The sequence below is a fragment of the Oncorhynchus kisutch genome, unplaced genomic scaffold (assembly GCF_002021735.2).
Source record: "Oncorhynchus kisutch isolate 150728-3 unplaced genomic scaffold, Okis_V2 scaffold708, whole genome shotgun sequence".
NCBI lineage: Eukaryota > Metazoa > Chordata > Actinopteri > Salmoniformes > Salmonidae > Oncorhynchus > Oncorhynchus kisutch.
In genome coordinates, this window is record NW_022262653.1 from 1 (window position 1) to 23,016 (window position 23,016).

A 23,016-nucleotide genomic window follows, 5' to 3' on the forward strand; every position below is an offset into this window, starting at 1 on the left:
TGTAATCCAGCCACAGTGTCCGATTTCAAATAGGCTTTACGGCGAAAGCACACTTTGCAATTATGTTAGGTCAGCTCCTAGCCACAGAAACCCATACAGCCATTTTCCAACCAAGGAGAGTGTCACAAAAGTCAGAAATAGCATTAAAATTAACCACTTACCTTTGATGATATTCACCTGGTGGCACTCCCAGGTCTCCATGTTTGACAATAAATGTTCATTTTGTTCGACAATGTCCCTCTTTATGACCAAAAACCTCAATTTTGTTTGCGCGTTTTGTCCGTAATTCAAATAGGCGCGTGCACTAATTCCAGACGAAAAGTTTTTAAAAAGTACATTAAAGTTAGTAGAAACATGCCAAACAATGTTTAAAATCATTCCTCTGGTTGTTTTTGTCAAAAATAATGAATAATATTTCCTATATGCCTTCGTCAATAGGAAAGGAGAAATCAGGAGCATGGATGATGAATGGAAATTTCCACTGGCCACTGATTGAAAGTGCTGTATCTCCTTCATTTTTCAGAGAGTAAAAGCCTGAATCAATGCCTAAAGACTGGTCACATGTTGAGGAAGCCACAGAGCTCATGAACTGGGTCCTAAGTCTTTGTATGGTGGATAGGCCTTTCAATGGAAAAACAGCCTTTCAAAATAATAGTACTTCCTGGTTGGATTTTCCTTGGGTTTTCGCCTGCCCTATACGTTCTGTTATACTCACAGACATTATTTTAACAGTTTGGAAACTTTTGAGTGTTTTCTATGAAATCTACTAATTATAAGCAAGTCCTATCTTCTAGGCCTGAGTAGCAAGCAGTTTAATTTGGGCACGCTTTTCATCCAAAATTCCCGATGCTGACCCCTACCCTAGTGAAGTTAATACACACAACTTTATTTGACATGGTGATACATAAAACGCTACATTTCTGGAGTGTATATAGCAGGACAGGGTAGATGATTCTTGTGACTGGTTGTGTTCCGTTGTGTTGTGGTGTGTTGTGGTTCGGCTCTGAGCATGTTTGTAAACTGAAGGAGGATAGGCCATGAGGAGAAATACAGGAGACAGAGGAAACACAGGAGAGAGAGGGGAGAGAGGATAGATAAAGGATAGACAGGATAGAGAGAGGGGAGAGATGGGGTAGAGAGGAGCGCCTGCCTGACCATTCTGCCTGCCTGACATCGAGCCTGCCTGAACATTCTGCCTGCCCTGACCTCAAGCCTGCCTGACCATTCAGCCTGCCCTGACCTCGAGCTGCTTGACCATTCTGCCTGCCCTGACCTCGAGCCTGCTTGACCATTCTGCCTGCCCTGACCTCGAGCCTGCCTGACCATTCTGCCTGCCCTGACCTCGAGCCTGCCTGCCATTCTGTACCTCTGGAACTCTGAACTGGTTTTGAACTTTTGCCTGTCCACGACCATTCTCTTTCCTATCCCTTTTGGATTGTTAATAAACATCTTGGACTCTAACCATCTGCTTCCTGTGTCTGCATCTGGGTCTCGCCTTGTGCCCTTATATGGACAGCTGCACCATGCCCCCGCTGGGTAGTACCAGTGATTTGGTGTTGTTTTGTACAACTTTGAGGACCCACTGTCCATATATTAAGGCAGATTCTACCTGTTTGTGTATGACATCACATTTTATGTTTCTGCATATGTACCAATATGTTCTGAATGAATGTTTAATATTAATATAATGATTTTATATTTGAATTGCGCGCCCTCCAATTTCACCGGATCTTGTCGACTTTGGTCCCGCTAGCGGGACACCTATCCCTAAGTTAAAGTCCCTGGCCACTAGAAGCGCCTCTTCTGGAAGAGCAGTTTCTTTTGTGGCCATGTACAGCTAGTAGAGTGCGGTCTTAGTACCAGAATTGGTTTATGGTGGTAAATAGATGCTATGAATAATCTTGGTAGATAGTGTGGTCTACAGATTATCATGAGGTTCTTTCCTCAGGTGAGCAATACCTCAAGACTACTTTAAAATTAGGCATCGCACACCAGCTTTTATTGACAAATAGACACACACTCCCACCACTCATTTTACCAGACTTCTCTGTCCTGCCGATGCATGGAAATCCCGCAAGCTGTATATTGTCTGTGTCTTCGTTCAGCCACGACTCTGTGAAACATAAAGTATTACAGTTTTTAATATCCCGCTGGTAGGATAGTCTTGATCGTAGATCATCCATTTGTTTTCCAATGATTACACGTTGGCCAATAGAACGGATGGCAGTGGGGTTTACCTCACTCGCCTATGAATTCTGAGAAGGCAGCCCGAACTCCGCCCCCTTTTTCTCCGTCTTTTCAGGAAGTGGACACGTCAGCTGACTGAAGGAGGAAAAGTGACGTCCATTGACTTCACCTCCATGTTCTTAACAACATCTGTAATGACATTAAAGCTAATATTAAACCTGATCCTTTCTCCTGATGTCAGTGATGAGTGAACAAGCATACTGCTCTCTACTGTATGTGTCTGATGATGATGAGTTATTTCAAAATAAACTTAAAGAGAATATTCTTCTCCTAGTATCAGTCTACTGTTAGTATATGGCTCCATTTCATTCTGAAACATTGTTCCCTTTTTTCTTCCCTTATTCACTCCCCTCCATAGATCTCAGACGGTGGTTATATGCAGTTGTTCCATCTAGTTTTCCAACACATTTCTTTCACATATCCATCCTACCAGAGTTAAAGAGGGCAAAAGAGAGGGAACATTCACATCCCACAGGAATGAAACACAGCCTGAGAGCAGGCTCCCTTCCTGTGTGTGTGTGTGTGTGTGTGTGTGTGTGTGTGTGTGGTGTGTGTGTGTGTGTGTGTGTGTGTGTGTGTGTGTGTGTGTGTGTGTGTGTGTGTGTGTGTGCGTGCGTGCGTGCGTGTGTGTGTGTGTGTGTCAAGGTGAAGGTCAAGGGTAATTTGAGTTAATTTTATTGACATGTATCTTCTCTCCCCACAGTCATGGTCTCTTCCACCGGTACATCAAACCAGAGAACATTCTGATTAAGGTGAGACATTCCCATAGACAGAGATGTATTGAGATTGGAGGAGAACTCTACTGAACCTACCATGGTGGCACTAAGAATGCCATGACAAACACTCACAGTTACATTGTTACTATACTTGTATTCAGTCACTGTTTTATGAATTGGATGTTCAGTAAAATGTTTCTTTATCATTTAAAAGCCACACATTCCAGCCTTAATCAGCAAGCTTCATACAGTACTTGGTGGTAGGACAGTATAAAACACACACACAGTAGTAGTATTCTGTGTCTTCTCCCCTAAACAGAAGGACACTCTGAAGCTGGGGGACTTTGGCTCGTATTAGAGTGTTTTACTCCCGCTCCACTGTAGTACAGGTGTGTATTTGAGAGCTGTAGCCTCCAGTGTTGAGTCTTCAAGATCATAAGGAGCCAAACCAATCATATTATACTCTGACAGACGTACCAATGAGTTTCGCCACTAGGTGGTGCCATGTAGCTAGTTAAAGGGAAGTAGGATCCTCAATTTGTCCCTGTCCCTATTTGTCAGACGCAGTGTAACTCATAGCAATAGCATGATTCATTATAGTTCAGTGGTGTAACCTCTAGTCATTGGCATGCAGGGCTTTCAAAATATGGGGCACTTCCTGTTTGGATTTTTATCTGGGTTTCGCCTGTAACATCAGTTCTGTTGCACAATATCTTTGCAGTTTTGGAAACGTCAGAGTGTTTTCTATCCAAAGCTGTGAATTATATGCATAGTCGAGCATCGTGTCGTGACAAAATATCCTGTTTATCCAAAAATTAAAATACTGCCCCTAGTTACAAAAGGTTAACACCCGCCAGTTAAGTTGGAAGCCAGACTCACCAATATCCCAGAGGAAAAACTGTTCAACTGGCGACCGGGGTCAGATCCAGAAACCAGATCCTCCAGCCCCTCTCTGGTCCTGTCAGGTCCCCCACTAAAGCCATCCCTCCACCCGCTTTTTGGTCCTGTCAGGTCCCCCACTAAACCAGATCCTCCACCCCCTCTCTGGTCCTGTCAGGTCCCCCACTAAACCAGATCCTCCACCCCCTCTCTGGTCCTGTCAGGTCCCCCACTAAACCATCCTCTCTTTGGTCCGGTCAGGTCACCACTAAACTAGACCCCATCATCTCTCTGGTCCTGGCTGGTTCTCCTCCACTAACCAGACCTCCATCCTCTTCCTGGTCCTTTCAGGTTCTCCACTTAACCAGATCCTCCATGTGACTGTAGGAGTGGTGTGGACACATGTTTAACTTGGTGAGGACACCTGTTTAACTTGGTGAGGACACCTGTTTAGCATAGCATGCTACAGACTCCAGATGCTTGGATTACAGGCAGCACCACTACTCCTGGCAAGAAACTCTGCTGCAGGTAAAGGTTATAAATGGAGTAGTCTGCAACATTATTTAGAAGGAAGGCTGTAGGCTAAAGTCATTTGGATTGTCAACGGGAAGAACTGGTGGCTATGGTAAACTAGGCCTTCTACTGCTTCAAATTCTTTATTTTGTCATAGAAATTCTGAATAGGCTTTCAGTAAAGGACAGACAAATCTATCTTTGCTGCTGACTAGACGAAGGTTGTAAATGAAATAGGGACAATGCATTCATGCTTTACCTTACATTGTGGAAGCGTAGCCTGAAAACACCTGTAAGTGACAAGTTGGAAGTACTGTATTTTTATTAGTTTATTTAAAAACAGTTTTCGTAATTAATATACATTTTAGAAGAAGCATTGTGCTCATTTTAAGTCTGCTTAGGACACAACTTATTAATTAAACAAAACCAAGGAATTTCTCCATGCTGACGTCCTTCACAATGGACAGTAAAAATGTAAAACATCAACCAAGGTTTGCTGATATTTGAATCCCTACTACATAAAGGTCTTTAAAAAGATACTAAAATAAGAGAACACAACTACAAATTAATACATCTTCCACACTATGCACTAAAATAGATTAACATCAGCTTTAAAAACATGTATAATGTCCTCTGTTACTGAATCAATAAAGCTACAGACAGTTAGTCCAGCACAGGGAGAAGAGTGAGGAACAGGGGGTCATTCCTCCAGGACATGAATCTCAATACCAGAGGCTTCTTCTATACAGAGAACAAAACAACACATCAGACAACATGTCTCACCATTCATTCTATAGCAGACCATAAAGATGAACTAGTTAATAGGGGATTAGATGGACAAGATGACTACGTCAAAGGACTATTCATGTCCTGATTCCATTTCAGTTCACACATCTGAAGATCAGAATATGTGAATGTAATGTGTTGTTTGCTCCATGTGTTCTATGGATTGATGGAACCATTCATAATGTTTAGGTCTATACAGTCCTTTCAGATCTGTGAACTCTGATGTTGTGGGAGGAGTTAGGAACCTAAATGGAACTGGACCAATGCCTGTTACTCTCACCTGCTTGTGGGGGCAGAGCCTTGGGTGGGCGGTTCCTCCTTGTGTGAATAGTGACTATGGTAGCCATGATGGTCAGTGCCACAAAGAGCATGATGTGACTGATGGGCAACTTAACAGCATTACTGGTACCTGAACAATGAGACAGACAGGGATTAAACACAGTCAATCATTTAGATTGATTTAAATGAAAGTAGAGTTTGTATCACACACCGGTCAATAGAAGATGCTGAGGACCAATATCCATCAGCCAAACACCTCTACAACTTCTCCTCTGTCTGAACACCAACGATCTAGCTGAGTGTTTTCATTTGTTTGTAATGGATTATGATTGTTCACACCATCCACTAAATAATAGAAAGGTTATATAACACCTTAAACCTGGAGTATTGGTATTTGGCTTCACAGAGAAGCAGAAATTCATACAGGAAGAGAGAAGGGTGAACGGCACCACAGCCAAGTAGAAGAGGCTGTAGTGTCGTGGACAGACATATTTGAATAGTGTATATACAGTTTATTATATATACATCACATTCAACTTGTAAAAAGACCATGGAATTAGCCTATTATAATGTAGATCTGACTCCATAAGATAAATAGTAACATGCAAGAGAATATGGTTGAACCATATGCAACAATTATGAGTTGTTTAGCTGACTAAGATGAAATAGTTGTCATGAGATTGGAATTCTAACTAGAATTGTGTTTAATTACTTGGTAAAATTACCGGTTTCACATACAAGGCATCAAGCTGAAGTTTCAAAGCATTAAGAAGCATTTCAACACATTATTCTAAGCATGGAGAGAGAGAGAGAGAAAAACCATAGCCTGAAAGGCCATGCCCCAAAAGTCCATGGGGTTGAGAGAGAGAGAGAGGGAGAGAAACCACAGAGAGAGAGAGAGAGAGAGAGGGAGAGAGACAGAGAGAGGGGGAGGGAGAAAGAGGGCGAGAGAAATGGAGAGGGACAGAGGGAGGGAGAGAGTGAGAGAGGGAGAAAGAGAGAGGAAGAGAGGGTGGGAGAGAGAGAGGGAGAGAGACAGAAAGAGAGCAAGAGAAAGATAGAGAGAGAGAGAGAGAGAGAGAGACAGAGAGATAGACAGAGAGGGAGAGAGAGAGGGAGAAAGAGAGCGAGAGAGCGAGAGAAATCATTGCCTGAAAGGCCATTTCCCAAAAGTCCATGGGGTGGAGAGCGAGAGAGAGAGGGAGAGAGACACAGAGAGAGAGAGCAAGAGAGAGGAAGAGAGGGAGGGAAAGAGAGAGGGAGAGAGAGAGAGAGCAAGAGAAAGATAGAGGGAGAGAGGGAGAGAGACAGAGAGATAGACAGAGAGAGAGGGAGAGAGAGAGAGAAATCATAGCCTGAAAGGCCATTTCCCAAAAGTCCATGGGGTGGAGAGAGAGAGCGAGACAGTGGGAGAGAGACACAGAGAGAGGGAGAGAGAGAAGGGGAGAGGAAGAGAGAGAGGGAGGGAGAGAGAGAGGGATAAAGAGAGGGATAAAGAGAGAGTGATATAGAGAGGGAGGGAGAGAGAGAGGGAGAAAGAGAGCGAGAGAGAGAGCGAGAGAGCAAAGAAAGAGAGAGAGAGAGAGAAATCATAGCCTGAAAGGCCATGCCCCAAAAGTCCATGGGGTGGAGAGAGAGAGAGAGAGAGAGAGAGAGAGAGAGAGAGAGAGAGAGAGAGAGAGAGAGAGAGAGAGAGAGGGAGAGAGAGAGAGAGAGAGAGAGAGAGAGAGAGAGAGAGAGAGAGAGAGAGAGAGAGAGTTTGAGTTTTTATAAAACCTTTATTTTTTACTCAAGTGTTAACATAAAATAAAAATAAAAAGACACACTGCCTTTTCAGAAATGAAACAACAAATGTAATTCCTAAACAAAAATACATACATAACATATACATTCAACTTATTTCATCAGAAAAAAATAATTGCCCCTCCTCTACAAAACAAAGCGCTCTTTCGTAGGCCCACTTCTCCTCAAATAATAGGAGATCTTTTACAGCTGAAAAGAACTCAAAATCTACTTTTATTCTTGCTTTCACTAATCCTTTAAAAACACATCTTACATCCTTCCCATATCCCGTTTCTATCTTGTGTTTTCTACTCAGAAAAATGGACATCTTAGCTTGTCCCAAAATAAAATTTAACATTTGACATTTTCTTTTCTGTTGTTTACTATATTGAAACCCCAAAATAAAAACAGTGTTATTGAAAAATTCCCCTACAGCTTTAAACAAAGATTCCATCATTTCCAATAGAGGTTTTATCCTCTCACACTCCATAAAACAGTGAAAAATGGTTTCTCTTATATTACAAAAAGGACATCCATCTCTAACATCTGAATTAATAACAGATACAAAAGCATTAACTGCAATGATGCCATGTAAAACCCTCCATTGCATATCACCAGTACCCTTTTGTAACGGTGGTTTGTACAGTGCCCTCCATGCTGGCTTTACCCTATCATCAATGCCCAATTTTACCCTCCATGGAGTGTCTTTTCTATTTTTCAATGTATCTTTATTCAAAACCTTGACACACCCCCTATACAAGTCCTTCCCATTCACCTCATCCAAACCCACCTCCTCCAACCCTCTCAAATCCAGCAATAACGCCTTTCTTTCTGACTCTGGGATACCTGGTGTAATCCCTAGTCTTGGAAATGAGACGTCTTCATCTTGTACCTTCTTCTTGTGGCTACTAAGCATACCCCATTCTTCCGCTGACAGAGCCTTCCTACAGCTCCCCAGCATTTGTCCGACAATCCTTTCCGACCTCATCCCCAAATGTTCTGCCACCCGTCTTCTATCCATTAAGGCGGGCCCAGCCATGGCCATTAACTGTCTTAAGGTGATGATTTTCCCCTTCACCAGAATCTTGGAGAAATGTGGAACAGCTGCAGTTGTACAATCCAGTCTTGCCCCATACACCAGAGGTTCCTCCAACAGCCAATGCACTGACTCCACTGAAGTTCGTCTGGACACCTTCATTATGCTCCACACTCTGAGAAGTCCTCTGTAAAACGGAGGTACTCCCTCCCTAGAAATCTGGCTACTATCAACCAGAAATAAAGCCTTCTTTAAACCTAACCTTTAAACCTAACCTGTAATATAAGACCTGCCACCCCTCTCCACACCACATTTTCCGGTCCATAAAGTAACCTTTGAATAAACTGAAACCGGAAAGCAGCAGCCCTACTAGCAAGATGTACAAGACCTTGTCCCCCCTCTTCTTTTGACAAATACAAAACACTTTGTGGAACCCAGTGATATTTATCCCAAAAGAAATCCACAATAATTGCCTGTATCTTAGCCAGAAGGCCAGATGGTGGTTCTAAAACTGACAACCGATGCCACAGTGCAGATGCAATCACATTGTTAACTATAATAGTGCGCCCCCTATATGACATACGAGATAATAACCAACGCCATCTCCTCATCCTCCCTTCCACCATTTCAACCACCCCACTCCAATTTTTTTCCATAGTCCCCTCATCTCCTAGGTATACTCCAAGATACTTAAAACCTCCCTTACACCATTCTAGCCCCCCTGGCAAAGCCATGATCCCTCCAGACCATTCTCCAATCTGTAACGCACAACTCTTTTCCCAATTTACCTTTGCAGAGGATATTCCCCTAAAACGATCAACCATTAGACCCAAGCTATCCACCTCCGCTTGATTTTTCACTAGCACAACTACATCATCAGCATAGGCTGAGAGACGAATAGGAGGAACATCCTCTGAAAGGCACACCCCTGCAATGCGACTTCTAATGCTATTTAGTAGTGGCTCTATAGCAATGGCATATAACATCCCTGACATAGAACATCCCTGCCTAATACCTCTACACACTTTAAAAGGAGCACTCAAACCACCGTTAACTTTCAATACACTTTCAATGTCACCATATATCACCTTTATCATGGCAATAAAACCAGAGCTGAACCCAAACGCCTCAAACGTGTGCCATAAATATTGATGTTCAACTCGGTCAAATGCCTTTTCCTGATCAATTGAAATTAGACCAGCATCCAACCCAATAGCCCTAGAGACGTCCAAAAAATCACGAATCAGAGAAATGTTATCCCCTATCTGCCTGCCAGGAACACAGTAGGACTGATCCGTATGTATGATTTGCCCCATCACCTCCCTCAGCCTGTTGGACAAAGCTTTTGACAATATCTTATAATCAGTGCACAATAAAGCCACCGGCCTCCAGTTCTTCACCTCCCTCGGGTCACCCTTTTTGGGCAGTAGGGTGAGGACAGCCCTTCTGCAGCTTATTGGTAGTAACCCTCCGGTTAAACTATCATTAGCTACTTCTAACCAATCCTCTCCCAACATAGCCCAAAAAGACTTAAAAAAGTCAACGGGAAGCCCATCAATGCCTGGTGCCCTTCCATTTTCCATGCCTTTTAATGCAGTGTATAAATCCTGCAAAGACAATGGTTGCTCAAGCTCAACCTGAGCTTCTGCAGCCACCTTTGGGAGCCCATCAAAGAACTGCTGTGTCACTGTTTTGTCCTCTTTGTACTCACACTTGTAGAGCTCAGCATAGAACTCTACTGCCCTCTTTCTAATTTCACTAGGGCTAGTGAGCTCTTGTCCAACAGCTGATTTGAGACAATGAATAATTTTTCTTTGTCTATTCTTTTTCTCTAAACCAAAGAAAAATTTGGATGAGGCATCCATTTCAGATATTCCCTGAAATTTACTTCTCACCAGTGCCCCCTGTGCTCTGATACCCAGCAGGTCTGCCAATGCAGTTTTTCTCCTCTTGAGGGCCTGAGTATGGCCTCGATCTCCTGTGGTCTCAACCAACGTCATGAGTTCCACTATTTCAATCTCTAGGGCTTTCATTGATCTGGTGATATCTTTGGTGACATTCCTCGTGTATTGATTACAAAATTGTTGAATCTGTATTTTCCCTATATCCCACCACTGTTGAATGGATACAAAACTGGCCTTTTGAGACCTCCACCTCTCCCAAAAAAAACTGAAACATTTCCTGAAGTGAGCATCACTCAATAAAGTTATATTAAAATGCCAGTATGCGCTTTTGGGTTTTACATCGTTAATGAACACCACCTCTGTTATTAAACAATGATCAGAAAATCCCACTGGAGTTATCACACTTGATTTACAGACCTGAGATTGATGCTCAAAAACATAAAACCTATCTAACCTGGCCATAGAAATGATGTTCTCTCTCACATGCGCCCAGGTGTACTGCCTTGTTCCTACATGTTGACTCCGCCAAATATCACATAATTCATTTGTTACAATGAGGCGTTTTAAAAACATCCTTGAGGCTATATGAGGTTCTTGGTGATTTCTATCTAAATCACTAACTGTGCAGTTAAAATCCCCAGCAATAAACAAATAATCTTCTTTGTTACATTTCTCAATGGTATTTGATAGTGTCTCTAAAAAACATACCCTCTCAACTGTCACCACTGGGGCATATACATTTATCAGACACATAGTGATGTTTTCATACCTTGCTCTAACTTTTAATAACCTCCCCTCAACTACCTCTTCAACCTCATATGACAATGGCAAAAACCCTTTTGAGAACAAGATAACCACACCCCCACTTTTTGAGTTTTTATGACTACACACCACTGTCCCCCCCCCACTCCTGTTGCCACATAACTTCATTTTCCAAATTACTATGCGTTTCTTGTAGAAAAATGATGTCACTTCCCTTTCCCCTAATTAACTCATACACCATGGCTCTTTTTTTAACATCTCTTGCCCCATTTACGTTTAAAGAAGAAATCTTAAAACTGCTCATGGATAAAAAAAATATACAGAGGAAGATCCAGCCACCACATCTCTTTACAGAGTTCAGACTGCAACTGAACTCTTTCATTTTCTTTAGAATTTACATCACTTATCACTCTTGTGACCACTTTCTTGAGTCTAGCAATTTCAGGGCTTTTCAAACTTCCCCCTGTAATTTTTGACATCAGAAACTTTGCTGATTCAATAAACAATTCACGTTCAGGGAAAAAATCAGTTACATTGTAATCCTGCATATATTTCTTCCCTTTTGTCAACTTCAAAATTGACGTATCCTCTCGATCCCATACCTCCCTTCCACCCCATTTATCTCACTATATTGTTGTGAAGCGTCAGACGACTCACTCTCACTATCCTCCCCAGAAGAATACTCCACCATCTCTACACCTTGTTCATCTTCAATTGATTTATCAAACTCTACCTTTCTCTTAGAATTAGACCCTTCACCACCCCTTAAATTCTTCCTTTTACTCCTCGGTATTTTGAAAACATCCGCTTCCTTTTCCATTATTTCAATCTCCTCTTGACTTCCAATTTCATTTTCCAACACCACCTCAGCGACAGCAGTCGCAATCTCACCTACTGTTTCCCCTCCCTCTTTGTTCTGATCTACCACAATTGCCCCCGTATCCACACTGCCTTCCTCTCCTGCTTTTCCAACCACATCTGCCCACCTTCTCTCTTCTCCTGTACCCTTATTATGTTCATTCCCTCGCGGTGGTGCGTTAGTTGCACTCGCACTAAAACTACTACCAGGCTCAGCGCGCTCATTTTCGGGACAACTACGCACCAAATGCCCCTCTCTTCCACATCCAAAGCATTTCATTGATTCAGTAGATGCATAGAAGACATAATCAAATCCATCAATCTTAAAGCTAAACGCTAAATTCAGTTCATCTCCTTCCTTTTTTAAAATCATATGCACTTGTCTCCTATGAGACACGACATGTTTCAACAACGGAGATTTGCATCCAAAAAGAACCTTCTTTATTGTAGATACTATTTGACCATGGCGCGATAACTCTCGCTCTAACACTTCATCTCTAACAAATGGTGGCACGTTAGAAAGCATGACTTTCTTCGCAGGATTCATAAGCGGAAATACCGGCGTCTGTGTCTCCCGCAACACAACACCCCTCTCAACTATTTTATTCACCTTTTCAATTGAATCTAAGAATATCACTACAGCGCTATTCATCCTTGAGGCTGATTTGATGCTATCATACCCAATGATAGCACCCACAGCCAAGCTACATTCTTCCACTGAACACCCTGTCGCAGCAGGAATCTTTACTCCATGCCTCCGACTAAGTTTTTCAAACTCTCCATTTCCGCGAGTGGCCATAGCAACCAGCCCCACCCGCTGGTTGTGCCCTCGCGAAAAACCAACCTCAAAGATCCCACCACCCCTATACGTGCTTAGTGATAGTTTAAACAAGATACCCTTAAAACAACTAAACTAATCAATATATATATATATACATACAAAAACCCGATAGAGTGAAAAAATAAATTCCATTCGCTCTCACAATCACCCCTGCTTGACGACTCACTCCCAGCATGCACTCCCAGCATGCACTCCGACGAGAGAGAGACAGAGAGAGAGAGAGAGAGAGAGAGAGAGAGAGAGAGAGAGAGAGAGAGAGAGAGAGAGAGAGAGAGAGAGAGAGAGAGAGAGAGAGAGAGAGAGAGAGAGAGAGAGAGAGAGAGCAAAAGAAAGAGTGAGAGAGAGAGAAATCATAGCCTGAAAGGCCCTTTCCCAAAAGTCCATGGGGTGGAGAGCGAGGGAGAGAGAGAGAGAGAGCAATAGAGAGGAAGAGAGGGAGGGAGAGAGACAGAAAGAGAGCAAGAGAAAGATAGAGGGAAAGAGAGGAGAGAGGAAAAGAGAGAGGGAGGGAGAGAGAGAGAGCAAGAGAAATAGAGAGGGAGAGAGAGAGAAATCATAGCCTGAAAGGCCATGCCCCAAAAGTCCATGGGGTGGAGAGAGAGAGAGAGAGAGAGAGAGAGATAAAGAGAGAGAGTGAGGGAGAGAGAGGGAGAAAGAGAGAAGGAGAGAGAGAGAAATCATAGCCTGAAGGGCAATTTCCCAACAGTCCATGGGGTGGAGAGAGAGAGAGAAGAGACAGAGGGAGAGAGACACAGAGAGAGGGAGAGAGAGAGAGAGAGAGACACACAGAGAGAGGGAGAGAGAGAAGGAGGGAGAGACAGAGGGAGAGACAGAGGGAGAGAGACACAGAGAGAGGGAGAGAGAGAAGGAGGGAGAGAGAGAGGGAGAAAGAGAGAGTGAGGTAGAGAGGGAGGTAGAGAGAGCGGGAGGTAGAGAGAGCGGGAGGTAGAGAGAGCGGGAGGTAGAGAGAGCGGGAGGTAGAGAGAGCGGGAGGTAGAGAGAGCGGGAGGTAGAGAGAGCTGGAGGTAGAGAGAGCGGGAGGTAGAGAGAGCGGGAGGTAGAGAGAGCGGGAGGTAGAGAGAGAGGGATAAAGAGAGAGTGAGGTAGAGAGGAGGTAGAGAGAGAGGGAGGTAGAGAGGGAGGTAGAGAGAGCGGGAGGTAGAGAGAGCGGGAGGTAGAGAGAGCGGGAGGTAGAGAGAGCGGGAGGTAGAGAGAGCGGGAGGTAGAGAGAGCGGGAGGTGGAGAGAGCGGGAGGTAGAGAGAGAGTCTCACCACAGCAGTTCAGGATCAAAAAGAGAAAAAACTGTGAAACTTAGACCTTTTTAAAAGCATCTGAGATGTTGACCAATGGCATTAATGTAAAGTTAACCACCAATCAGATATCAGACCTACAGGATGTAACCTCTGGCTCCTCGGAGGTGAGACAATGTGGGATGCTGAGATCAACACAGAGAATGCTGATTTCCTAAGACAACACATAATCATTTCTTGCATTCAAGTCTCACATTGGGCTCTGGGTCGCCCCTTCAGCAGTGGAAAACAAACAGGGTGACCACTTTTCATTGGTGAGTAATGGATCCACATCCACTGACTCTGTGTTGCCTGTAGAGTTCTCTACTCAATCTGTTACATCTTTCTCCAATCTCTAGAGCACTAGACAAGAAGTTAAAGTGTCAAATCAAATCAGGTGTCTTTCTGGACCCAGTCTCAAACCCTGACACAGCAAGGAAAACACAGTACCCAGTTCTATGTATCCAGAGGACAGATAAAACATTTACTATGTCTGCACACATCATACAGATGGGAGTATTTTACCTGGGACAGTAGAGATGACATCATCACTATCAGTGGTCTTTTCTTCAATATCTAATTCAGTAGGAGATGAACATCCTCTTTTAGTTTATTAAATAACCCATCATCATCATCATCATCAGACAGCAGTAGGATTCAAAACAAATTCATCATCAATCACTAATATCACAAATACCAGGAGAAAGGATCAGGTTTGATATCAACTTTAATATCATCACAGATCTTGTGAACTTATTCAGATTATAGGAGCATAACAAGAACTCATACCTGAGAACGTGGAGGTGAAGTCAATGGAGATCTTCACATTTCCCTCTTCAGTCAGCGTGCACGTCCACTTCCTGTTGTTGTCCTTCTTCTGGAGTGTCACAGTCAGAGTGATGTCACAGGAAGAATCCTGTGTGTCCTGGGCATTAGTACCTGGATTAGGGACCCAGCTGAGACTAAATCTTGACCGGCACGTTCCATGTTGTGTATCGGTGAGCAGAGAACACCGTAATGTCATATTTACATTAGGCTTCAGATCTGTCACTGGTGTGGTAGAGGAGACTGAGAAAGAGAAAAAGGTATACAGTATTTGTTGGTTGTTTTCACATTACATATGATTATTAACACCACACTTATACACAGTGACATTTAAACTCTGATTTAAACAGTAATACTCACTAGTTAGAACAGACAGATGAACAGGAGCATCACCTCCATGTTTTGGTCCAGTCTCTGTAAGGAACTGTTGACAGATGTAGAGTCCAACATCCTCAGCTCTGACATCACTAACATGTAGAGAACAGTCAGACCCTAAACTCAGTCTCTCTGCTCTCTCTGTCTGGTCAACTTTGATCTCCCCCAATGTGATCTCTTGAATAGTACCAGTAGATCCATTTCTGTTATAGTTCCATGTAGTAGAGGAGCAGTTTGGATAAACCACATTGTTACACGGCAGACTGACATCATCTCCCTCTCCGGAGAACATAGAGAGAGTTTCTCCACTGACACCTGGAAGGAGTATGACATCAGATAATTATTAACTGGTAATACAGATGACATTATATTTCATAGGTATTCTTATTGATATTCTTCAGTGTGAATAATAGTGTAATATACTGTCTATTATACAATAGTGAAGATAAGAGTAAACAGATACACAACAGAAATGTCATCATAATATTAGTCAAATGTAAACTGAACTAGTTTGGCCGTGTGAAATAAATGTGTTCTATGATCTCTAATGACATATTCTTACTCTCTCTCCTCTGTCTTACCTGTTAGCAGGTACAAAACGGTCACAAGCAATCCCAAAAATGATTGAGGGATGTCAGCCATGATCCTCTCTCTCTCTCTGCTCTGTTTCTGTCTCTCTCCTCTCTCTGTGTGTGTGTGTGTGTGTGTGTTTCTCTGTCTCTTTCCTCTGTCAGAGTGTCTCAGCACTATGAGTTTCTCACCATACAGCAGCATCGCTATTCATCACTATAGCATCACTTCCTCAAAGTGGTCATGGTTTTAATCTAGTTTCTGACACCTTGGTGAGAATCCTCCAGCTCACCAGCAGTTGAAGGCCTTCTTCACATGTATGAGAGTCTGTATTAGTGATGCAGGGATTTGGCATTAATGTGGTCATATTCAAGTGGTGGTCGGTGCCGTTTAATTGGATGATTCATTCATATTCCAGTCACCCAGCTCAGTGTAACATTGATAAGTTTATGCTACTACATGATACTAGAATGAATACACCCCTGATCACAGGCAAATACAGGTCACATTCATCGTAGCCATAAACAAACAGCATGATCACTTTGCTTGTTAATTCCTTCTCACATCTACACTCTCCTCCTCTCACCTTTTCCCTTCGCTTGTGGGATCCAGTGCAACACACCTCAGCTGTCTGTGACCAGACGACAAAACACTTCCAACCAAACCTTCATATCGTAACCGCTAACCGCGACACACAGCCTACATAATTTTCACCATATTGGCTAAGATCATCCAGCATAGCTACTAGAACTAATGTGTTAATAAACCCTCTACAATAATGCTGTAGAGTGTACAGTTAGCAAGGTGGCCCCGGTGGCAATAAATTAATACAATCAAAAGCTTACCTTGCCTTGGAAGAGTTCCAGTGTTGGACAGCCATAGCCAGCTAGCTAACATAGCATCCCTCTCTGTTTGAGAAAGGTGCTTGAGAAGTGCTAAACTAGCCTACTCAAACATACAACTAAATATAGCTCTCTCTCTCTCTCTCTCTCTCTCTCTCTCTCTCTCTCTCGCATCTCCTTCATTTTAAAGAAATTAATTTGTTCTAAACTGTTCAACTATTGTTCTTCTCTCTCTTTGAGTCCCCTACTCACCACATTTTATACACTGCAGTGCTAGCTACTGTAGCTATAGCTTATGCTTTCAGTACTAGATTCATTCTCTGATGCTTTCTTTTCTTCTTTCTATGCGTCCTACGAAACACGACCCTGCCAAGCCACACTTCTTCTTGACACAATGTTCACCAATGTGTTGGAGGAAACACTGTACACATGGTGACCGTGGCAGCCTGCATTGCTCCCGGTTCGCCACAGGAGTCGCTAGAGTGCGATGAGACGAGGACAACCAGGCAAACCTAACCCAAATAAGTCAAATGACATAGTCAAGTGACATAGTTAACACGTCAACATGAACATATCAGTGTAATCAAGTCTCTTGTCTCTCCAGGATTGGAAGTCAATCAGAGATGCTGCTGCCACATCATTGGCACTTCCTACAACTCCCTCCCAAGGCCTTCAAAGTGCTCCTGCACAACCACCAGTCCTCTGAACAAGTGTCTAACCCCTACACAGTAACAGTATGATCTGAGGAGTTCAATGTAACACACTGCACTACCAGACACCACAGATCATTCTTGACAAGCGCTCTCAAACTATGCAAATGCTTTTCTCCATCACTAAAGACATTTAATATGACTATTTATTGATTTGGTGGTGTCTATTTGTTGTGTGACTTTGATGACCCACTGTCCGTATATTAAGGCAGATTCTACCTGTTTGTGTATGACATCACATTGTATGTATGTTTCCACATATGTACCAATATGTTCTAAACCTGTCAAGGACGGAAGTGGACATCCAATCACGTTCCTGTAATACCAGGGTATATTCCTCTTACCAGCTTATTGTAGCAGCACATAACTGTGTTTGTAAAGAATCAGTATTAAAAAGGACAGATGAGTGAATTTCAAATGTTAGAGAGGTGAATGTAACTACAAGCAATGATGTAGATATACACAGAATAATGAATATTAATGTCTATATCTGCAACTGGTCCTTCTTTCAGTGGTTATTTCAGCTCAGACCACTTCTGTTTTTCTGAGACTGAGTAGAGAGAGAGAGAAATAAGTCATAGTGATGGGTTGTCTTTTCATTTTACCACATAATATTACTTCACCCTAAAAATAACACAGCTGATCATTTCACACCTTCAAAGAAGTAGAAAACAACACAAAGATACCGTGGGAACAGTGGACTGTACTGTTTGTATGGGAGTTGACATAGAGACACTGTTTTGGGGGTTTTACTAGATGGTATTACTAGATGGTATACAGCTATGGATGGAAATACATTTCTCGTAGCAGGTTAGGAGAACGTACATAGCAGGTTAGCAGTAGTGTAGGAGAATTAGGATACGTTTGGGAAGGGGGTTAGGTTTATCTTAAATTATGTCCTAACCTGCTAAGAAAAGTCACTTCCGTCAATAGCTGTCCTCTTTCTAGTTACAACCTGTTTTTGGAGTGTAACTGCAGTAAATGATGTACATAAACATAATAATAAGTATGTCTATGTCTGCAACTGGTCCTTCTTTCAGCGGTTATTTCAGCTCAGACCACTTCTGTTTTTCTGTTGCTGAGCAGAGAGAGAAATAGGTATGAGAGGAGAGGAGAGGATAAGAGAGGAGAGTAGACAGAAGAGAGTGGAGGAGATGAAAAGAGAGGAGAGTAGAGTAGAGAAGAGAGGAGAGTGGTGGAGAGAGAAGTGTAGAAGAGAGAGGAGAGCAGAGCAGATGTAGAGGAGAGTAGAGAGGACAGCAGGGGAGCTCTGTACCATCACTCATTCATATATATTATGTACATATTCTTTATCCCCTTACACTTGTGTCTATAAGGTAGTCGTTTTGGAATTGTTAGCTAGATTACTTGTTGGTTATTACTGCATTGTCGGAACTAGAAGCACAAGCATTTCGCTACACTCGCACTAACATCTGCTAACCATGTGTATGTGACAAATAACATTTGATTTGATTTGATTTGAGAGGAGAGGGGGAGAGCAGAGAGGAAGGGAGAGAGGTGGAGAGAAGAGGAGAGTAGTGGAGAGAGGACACGAGAGGAGAGAGGAGATTAGAGCAAAGTAGAGGAGAGTAGAGAGGACAGCAGAGGAGAGGGCAGGAGCGAGAGGAGAGGAGAGCGGAGAGTAAGGGAGACAGAAGGAGAGGGCAGAGGAGAGAAGGGTAGAGAATAGAGGACAGCAGAGTAGAGTATAGGAGAGAAGAGTAGAGAGTACAGCAGAGTGGAGTAGAGAGGGCAGCAGAGGAGAGCAGAGGAGAGAGGAGAGGGGGGAGAGAGGAGAGATTAGAGCAAAGTAGAGGAGTGTAGAAAGGACAGCAGGGGAGAGTAGAGGAGAGAGGAGTGTAGAGGAGAGAGGAACAGAGAGGAAGGGAGAGTAGTGGAGAGGAGAGGGCAGAATAGAGAGAGATTAGAGTAGAGGGGGGGGAGAGTGTATAGGAGAGGCAGAGGAGAGGGCAGAGTATAGGAGAGAGGAGAGGAGAGAGGAGCAGAGTAGAGTAGAGAGTACAGCAGAGTGGAGTAGAGGAGGAGTGGAGTAGAGTAGAGGAGAGAGAGGAGAGGAGAGGAGAGGAGAGGAGGAGAGAGGAGAGAGAGGAGAGGAGAGGAGAGGAGAGGAGAGGAGAGGAGAGGAGAGGAGAGGAGAGGAGGAGGAGAGAGGAAGGAGGAGAGGAGGAGGAGAGGAGAGGAGAGGAGAAGGAAGGAGAGGAGAGGAGAACGGAGGAGAGTAAGGAAGGTTTAGAGGAGAGTAGATGAAAGAGGAAAGGAGAGAGGAGATGACAGTAGAGATAGAGTAGGATGAGACAGGAAAGAGAGGAAGATGACCCAGTAGAGTACAGTAGATGAGAGAGGAGATGACAGAGAGGCGAGAGGAGAGAAGAGGAGAGAGGAGATGACAGTAGTGTAAGAGAAGGAGAGCAAAGAAAAGGAGAGAGGAGAGGAGCTATTCGAGAGAGGAGAGGAGAGAGGAGAGAGGAGATGACAGTAGTGAAGAGAAGGAGAGGCAGAGTAAAAGAGAGAGGAGTTGAGAGAGGCGTGAACAGCAGAGTAGAGGAGAGGGGAGAGGAGGGGATAGATTAGATCAGAGAGGAGAGTAGATGAGTGATAGAGGAGAGTAGAGAGTAGAGGAGAGGAGAGGAAGAGAGATTAGAGGAGGAGTAGAGGAGAGAGGAGAGTAGAGGAGAGGAGATGACAGTAGAGGAGACGAGAGTAGATGGAGGAGAGAGGAGAGGTAGTAGAGGAGAGGAGCTCACAGTAGTAGAGTACAGGAGAGAGTCGGAAATAGCTTGAGAGAGGAGAGTAGAGCAGCATTAGAAGAGAGGGTGAGTATGGCAGAGAGAGGAGAAGAGAACAGAGAAAAGAGAGAAGAGCGTATAGAGTAGTGGACGAGGACAGAGGGCAGTGGAGAGCGGAGATAAGAGCGAGCAGAGCAGAGTAGATAGGACAGCAGAGCAGAGTAGAGCAGAAGGTTGAGAGAAGAGGAGAGGATAGGAGAGGAGAGGAGAGCAAGGGAGGAGCAGAGCAGAGCAGAGCAGAGCAGAGCAGGGAGCGGAGAGGAGATTAGAGAGGACAGCAGAGCAGAGCAAGAGTAGTGAGAGGGAGAGAGAAGAGGAGAGTGGAGAAGAGGAGATGAGAGCAGAGGAGGAGGACAGAGGGAGAGTGGAGCGCAGAGGAGAGTAGAGAGGACAACAGAGTAGAGTGGACAGCAGATTAGAGGAGAATAGAGGAGGAGGGGGAGAGAAGAGGAGACCAGAGAGGAGTGGAAGAGGGAGACAAGAGGAGAGAGGAGAGTAGAGCAGAGAGGATAGAGGAGAAGAGGAGACCGAAAGGGAGGAGAGGAGAGGAGAGAGGGGGGGAGGAGAGAGAAGGGAGGAAGGAGGAGTGAAGAGATTAGAAGGAAAGTAGAGCCAGAGAGGAAGAGAGAGGCGGGTAGTGGACGAGGAGAGGACGCGGAGAGGGGGAGAGAGAGGAGGGAAGAGTAGAGGAGAGAAGAGAAGAGCAGAGAGGAGCGGACGAGAGGAGAGACAGTAGGTAGACAGTTCGAAGGGAGTGGAGGAGAGGAAGAGAGGAGAGAAGAAGAGAGCGGATGAGAGGAGAGCAGCATAGAAGAGAGAGCGATGACGCAGAGGAGACGAGGAGGAGAGTAGTGGAGAGTAGTGGAGAGGGGCGGAGGCTGTGAAAGAGAGGAGACAGCAACATAGAGGTGAGGAGCGGATAGGCGCGTAGAGGAGAGAAGTAGAGCAGCATAGAAGAGAGAGGAGAGAGAGGAGGAGAGGAGAGAGAGGAGGAGAGGAGAGCGGAGAGGAGAGGAGAGGAGCGGAGAGGAGCGGAGAGGAGACGAGACGAGAGGACGACGCGAGGATGACGAGAGAGGAGACGAGAGGAGACGAGACGAGACGAGACGAGACAATGAGGTCTAAATTACATTGAATGACTGTTCCAGGACCAACAATAAAACCCTCCAACCCAAAAGGCCTGTGGTGTGATGGTATCCTCAATTAAATGATCAAATATACAGACAACAAATTCCAATGGCTATACTAAAACTCTTTAACATCATCCTTAGCTCTGGCATCTTCCCCCAATATTGGAACCAAGGACAGATCACCCCAATCCACAAAAGTGGAGACCAAATTGATCCCAATAACTACGGGAATATGCGTCAACCGTAACTTGGGAAAATCCTCTGCATTATCATTAACAGCAGACTCGTACACTTCCTCAATGAAACAATGGTACTGAGCAAATGTCAAATTGGCTTTTACCACAATTACCGTTACAACAGACCATGTATCACCCTGCACACCCTAATTGACAACCAAACAAACCAAAACAAAGGCAAAGTCTTCTCATGCTTTGTTGATTTCAGAAAAGCCTTCGACTCAATTTGGCATGAGGGTCTGCTATACAAACTGATGGAAAGTGGTGTTGGGGGTAAAACATACGACATTATAAAATCCATGTATACAAACAACAAGTGTGCGCTTAAAATTAGCAAAAAACAAACACATTTCTTCACACAGGGTCGTGGGGTTAGACAGGGATGCAGCTTAAGCCCCACCCTCTTCAACATATATATCAACGGATTGGCGCGGGCACTAGAAAAGTCTGCAGCACCCGGCCTCACCCTACTAGAATCCGAAGTCAAATGTCTGCTGTTTGCTGATGATCTGGTGCTTCTGTCACCAACCAAGGAGGGCCTACAGCAGCACCTAGATCTTATGCACAGATTCTGTCAGACCTGGGCCCTGACAGTAAATCTCAGTAAGACCAAAATAATGGTGTTCCAAAAAAGGTCCAGTCACCAGGACCACAAATACAAATTCCATCTAGACACTGTTGCCCTAGAGCACACAGAAATCTGTACATACCTTGGCCTAAACATCAGCGCCACAGGTAACTTCCACAAAGCTGTGAACGATCTGAGAGACAAGGCAAGAAGGGCATTCTATGCCATCAAAAGGAACATACATTTCAACATACCAATTGGGATCTGGCAAAAAATACTTGAATCAGTCATAGAGCTCATTGCCCTTTATGGTTGTGAGGTCTGGGGTCCGCTCACCAACCAAGACTTGAGACAAAATGGGACAAACACCAAATTGAGACTCTGCACGCAAAATTCTGCAAAAATATCCTCAGTGTACAACGTAGAACACCAAATAATGCATGCAGAGCAGAATTAGGCCGATACCCACTAATTATCCAAATCCAGAAAAGAGCCGTTAAATTCTATAACCACCTAAAAGGAAGCGATTCCCAAACCTTCCACAACAAAGCCATCACCCACAGAGAGATGAACCTGGAGAAGAGTCCCCTAAGCAAGCTGGTCCTGGGGCTCTGTTCACAAACACAAACACAGCGGCAGAATACCTGACCACTGTGACTGACCCAAAATTAAGGAAAGCTTTGACTATGTACAGACTCAGTGAGCATAGCCTTGCTATTGAGAAAGGCCGCCGTAGGCAGACATGGCTCTCAAGAGAAGACAGGCTATGTGCTCACTGCCCACAAAATGAGGTGGAAACTGAGCTGCACTTCCTAACCTCCTGCCCAATGTATGACCATATTAGAGACACATATTTCCCTCAGATTACACAGATCCACAAAGAATTCGAAAACAAATCCAATTTTGAAAAACTCCCATATCTACTGGGTGATAGGAGAGTATAGAAGAAGAGAGGAGAGAGAGAGGAGAGTAGAGGAGAGTAGAGGAGATAGGAGAGTAGGGGAGAGGGGAGAGAGTTGAGAGAGAGAGAGATGAGAGGAGTGAAGAGGGCAAATGAGAGA

The 23,016-nt window shown here is 44.0% G+C and overlaps 1 protein-coding gene across 3 annotated transcripts; it reads right to left on the reverse strand.

Moving 5' to 3' along the window:
- Positions 1-4,665: 4,665 nt before the first annotated feature.
- On the reverse strand, positions 4,666-15,843 carry LOC109887988 (uncharacterized). 3 transcript variants are annotated; one of them, XM_031815935.1, is made up of 6 exons: positions 15,674-15,842; positions 15,078-15,407; positions 14,682-14,960; positions 14,418-14,468; positions 5,421-5,549; positions 4,666-5,095 (listed from the first exon to the last, which is right to left on the reverse strand). In XM_031815935.1, the coding sequence occupies exons 1-6, from the start codon at positions 15,732-15,734 to the stop codon at positions 5,055-5,057; spliced, it is 891 nt and encodes a 296-aa protein (XP_031671795.1). In that variant the 5' UTR covers positions 15,735-15,842; the 3' UTR covers positions 4,666-5,054. The 3 variants fall into 3 exon arrangements, with proteins under 3 accessions (XP_031671795.1, XP_031671797.1, XP_031671796.1); XM_031815936.1 differs by having other exon boundaries at positions 4,669-5,092; positions 15,674-15,823; XM_031815937.1 differs by lacking the exon at positions 14,418-14,468 and having other exon boundaries at positions 15,674-15,843.
- Positions 15,844-23,016: the final 7,173 nt, after the last annotated feature.

What these genes read in the sequence shown, in the direction of transcription:
- LOC109887988 (XM_031815935.1), bottom strand. Translation starts at nt 15,734, where the DNA reads ATGGCTGACATCCCTCAATCATTTTTGGGATTGCTTGTGACCGTTTTG. An exon ending in CGTTTTGTACCTGCTAACAG is followed by an intron (nt 15,408 to 15,673) that starts GTAAGACAGAGG and finishes TACTCCTTCCAG; the next exon opens with GTGTCAGTGGAGAAACTCTC. An exon ending in GGCTCTGCCCCCACAAGCAG is followed by an intron (nt 5,096 to 5,420) that starts GTGAGAGTAACA and finishes TTCTCTGTATAG; the next exon opens with AAGAAGCCTCTGGTATTGAG.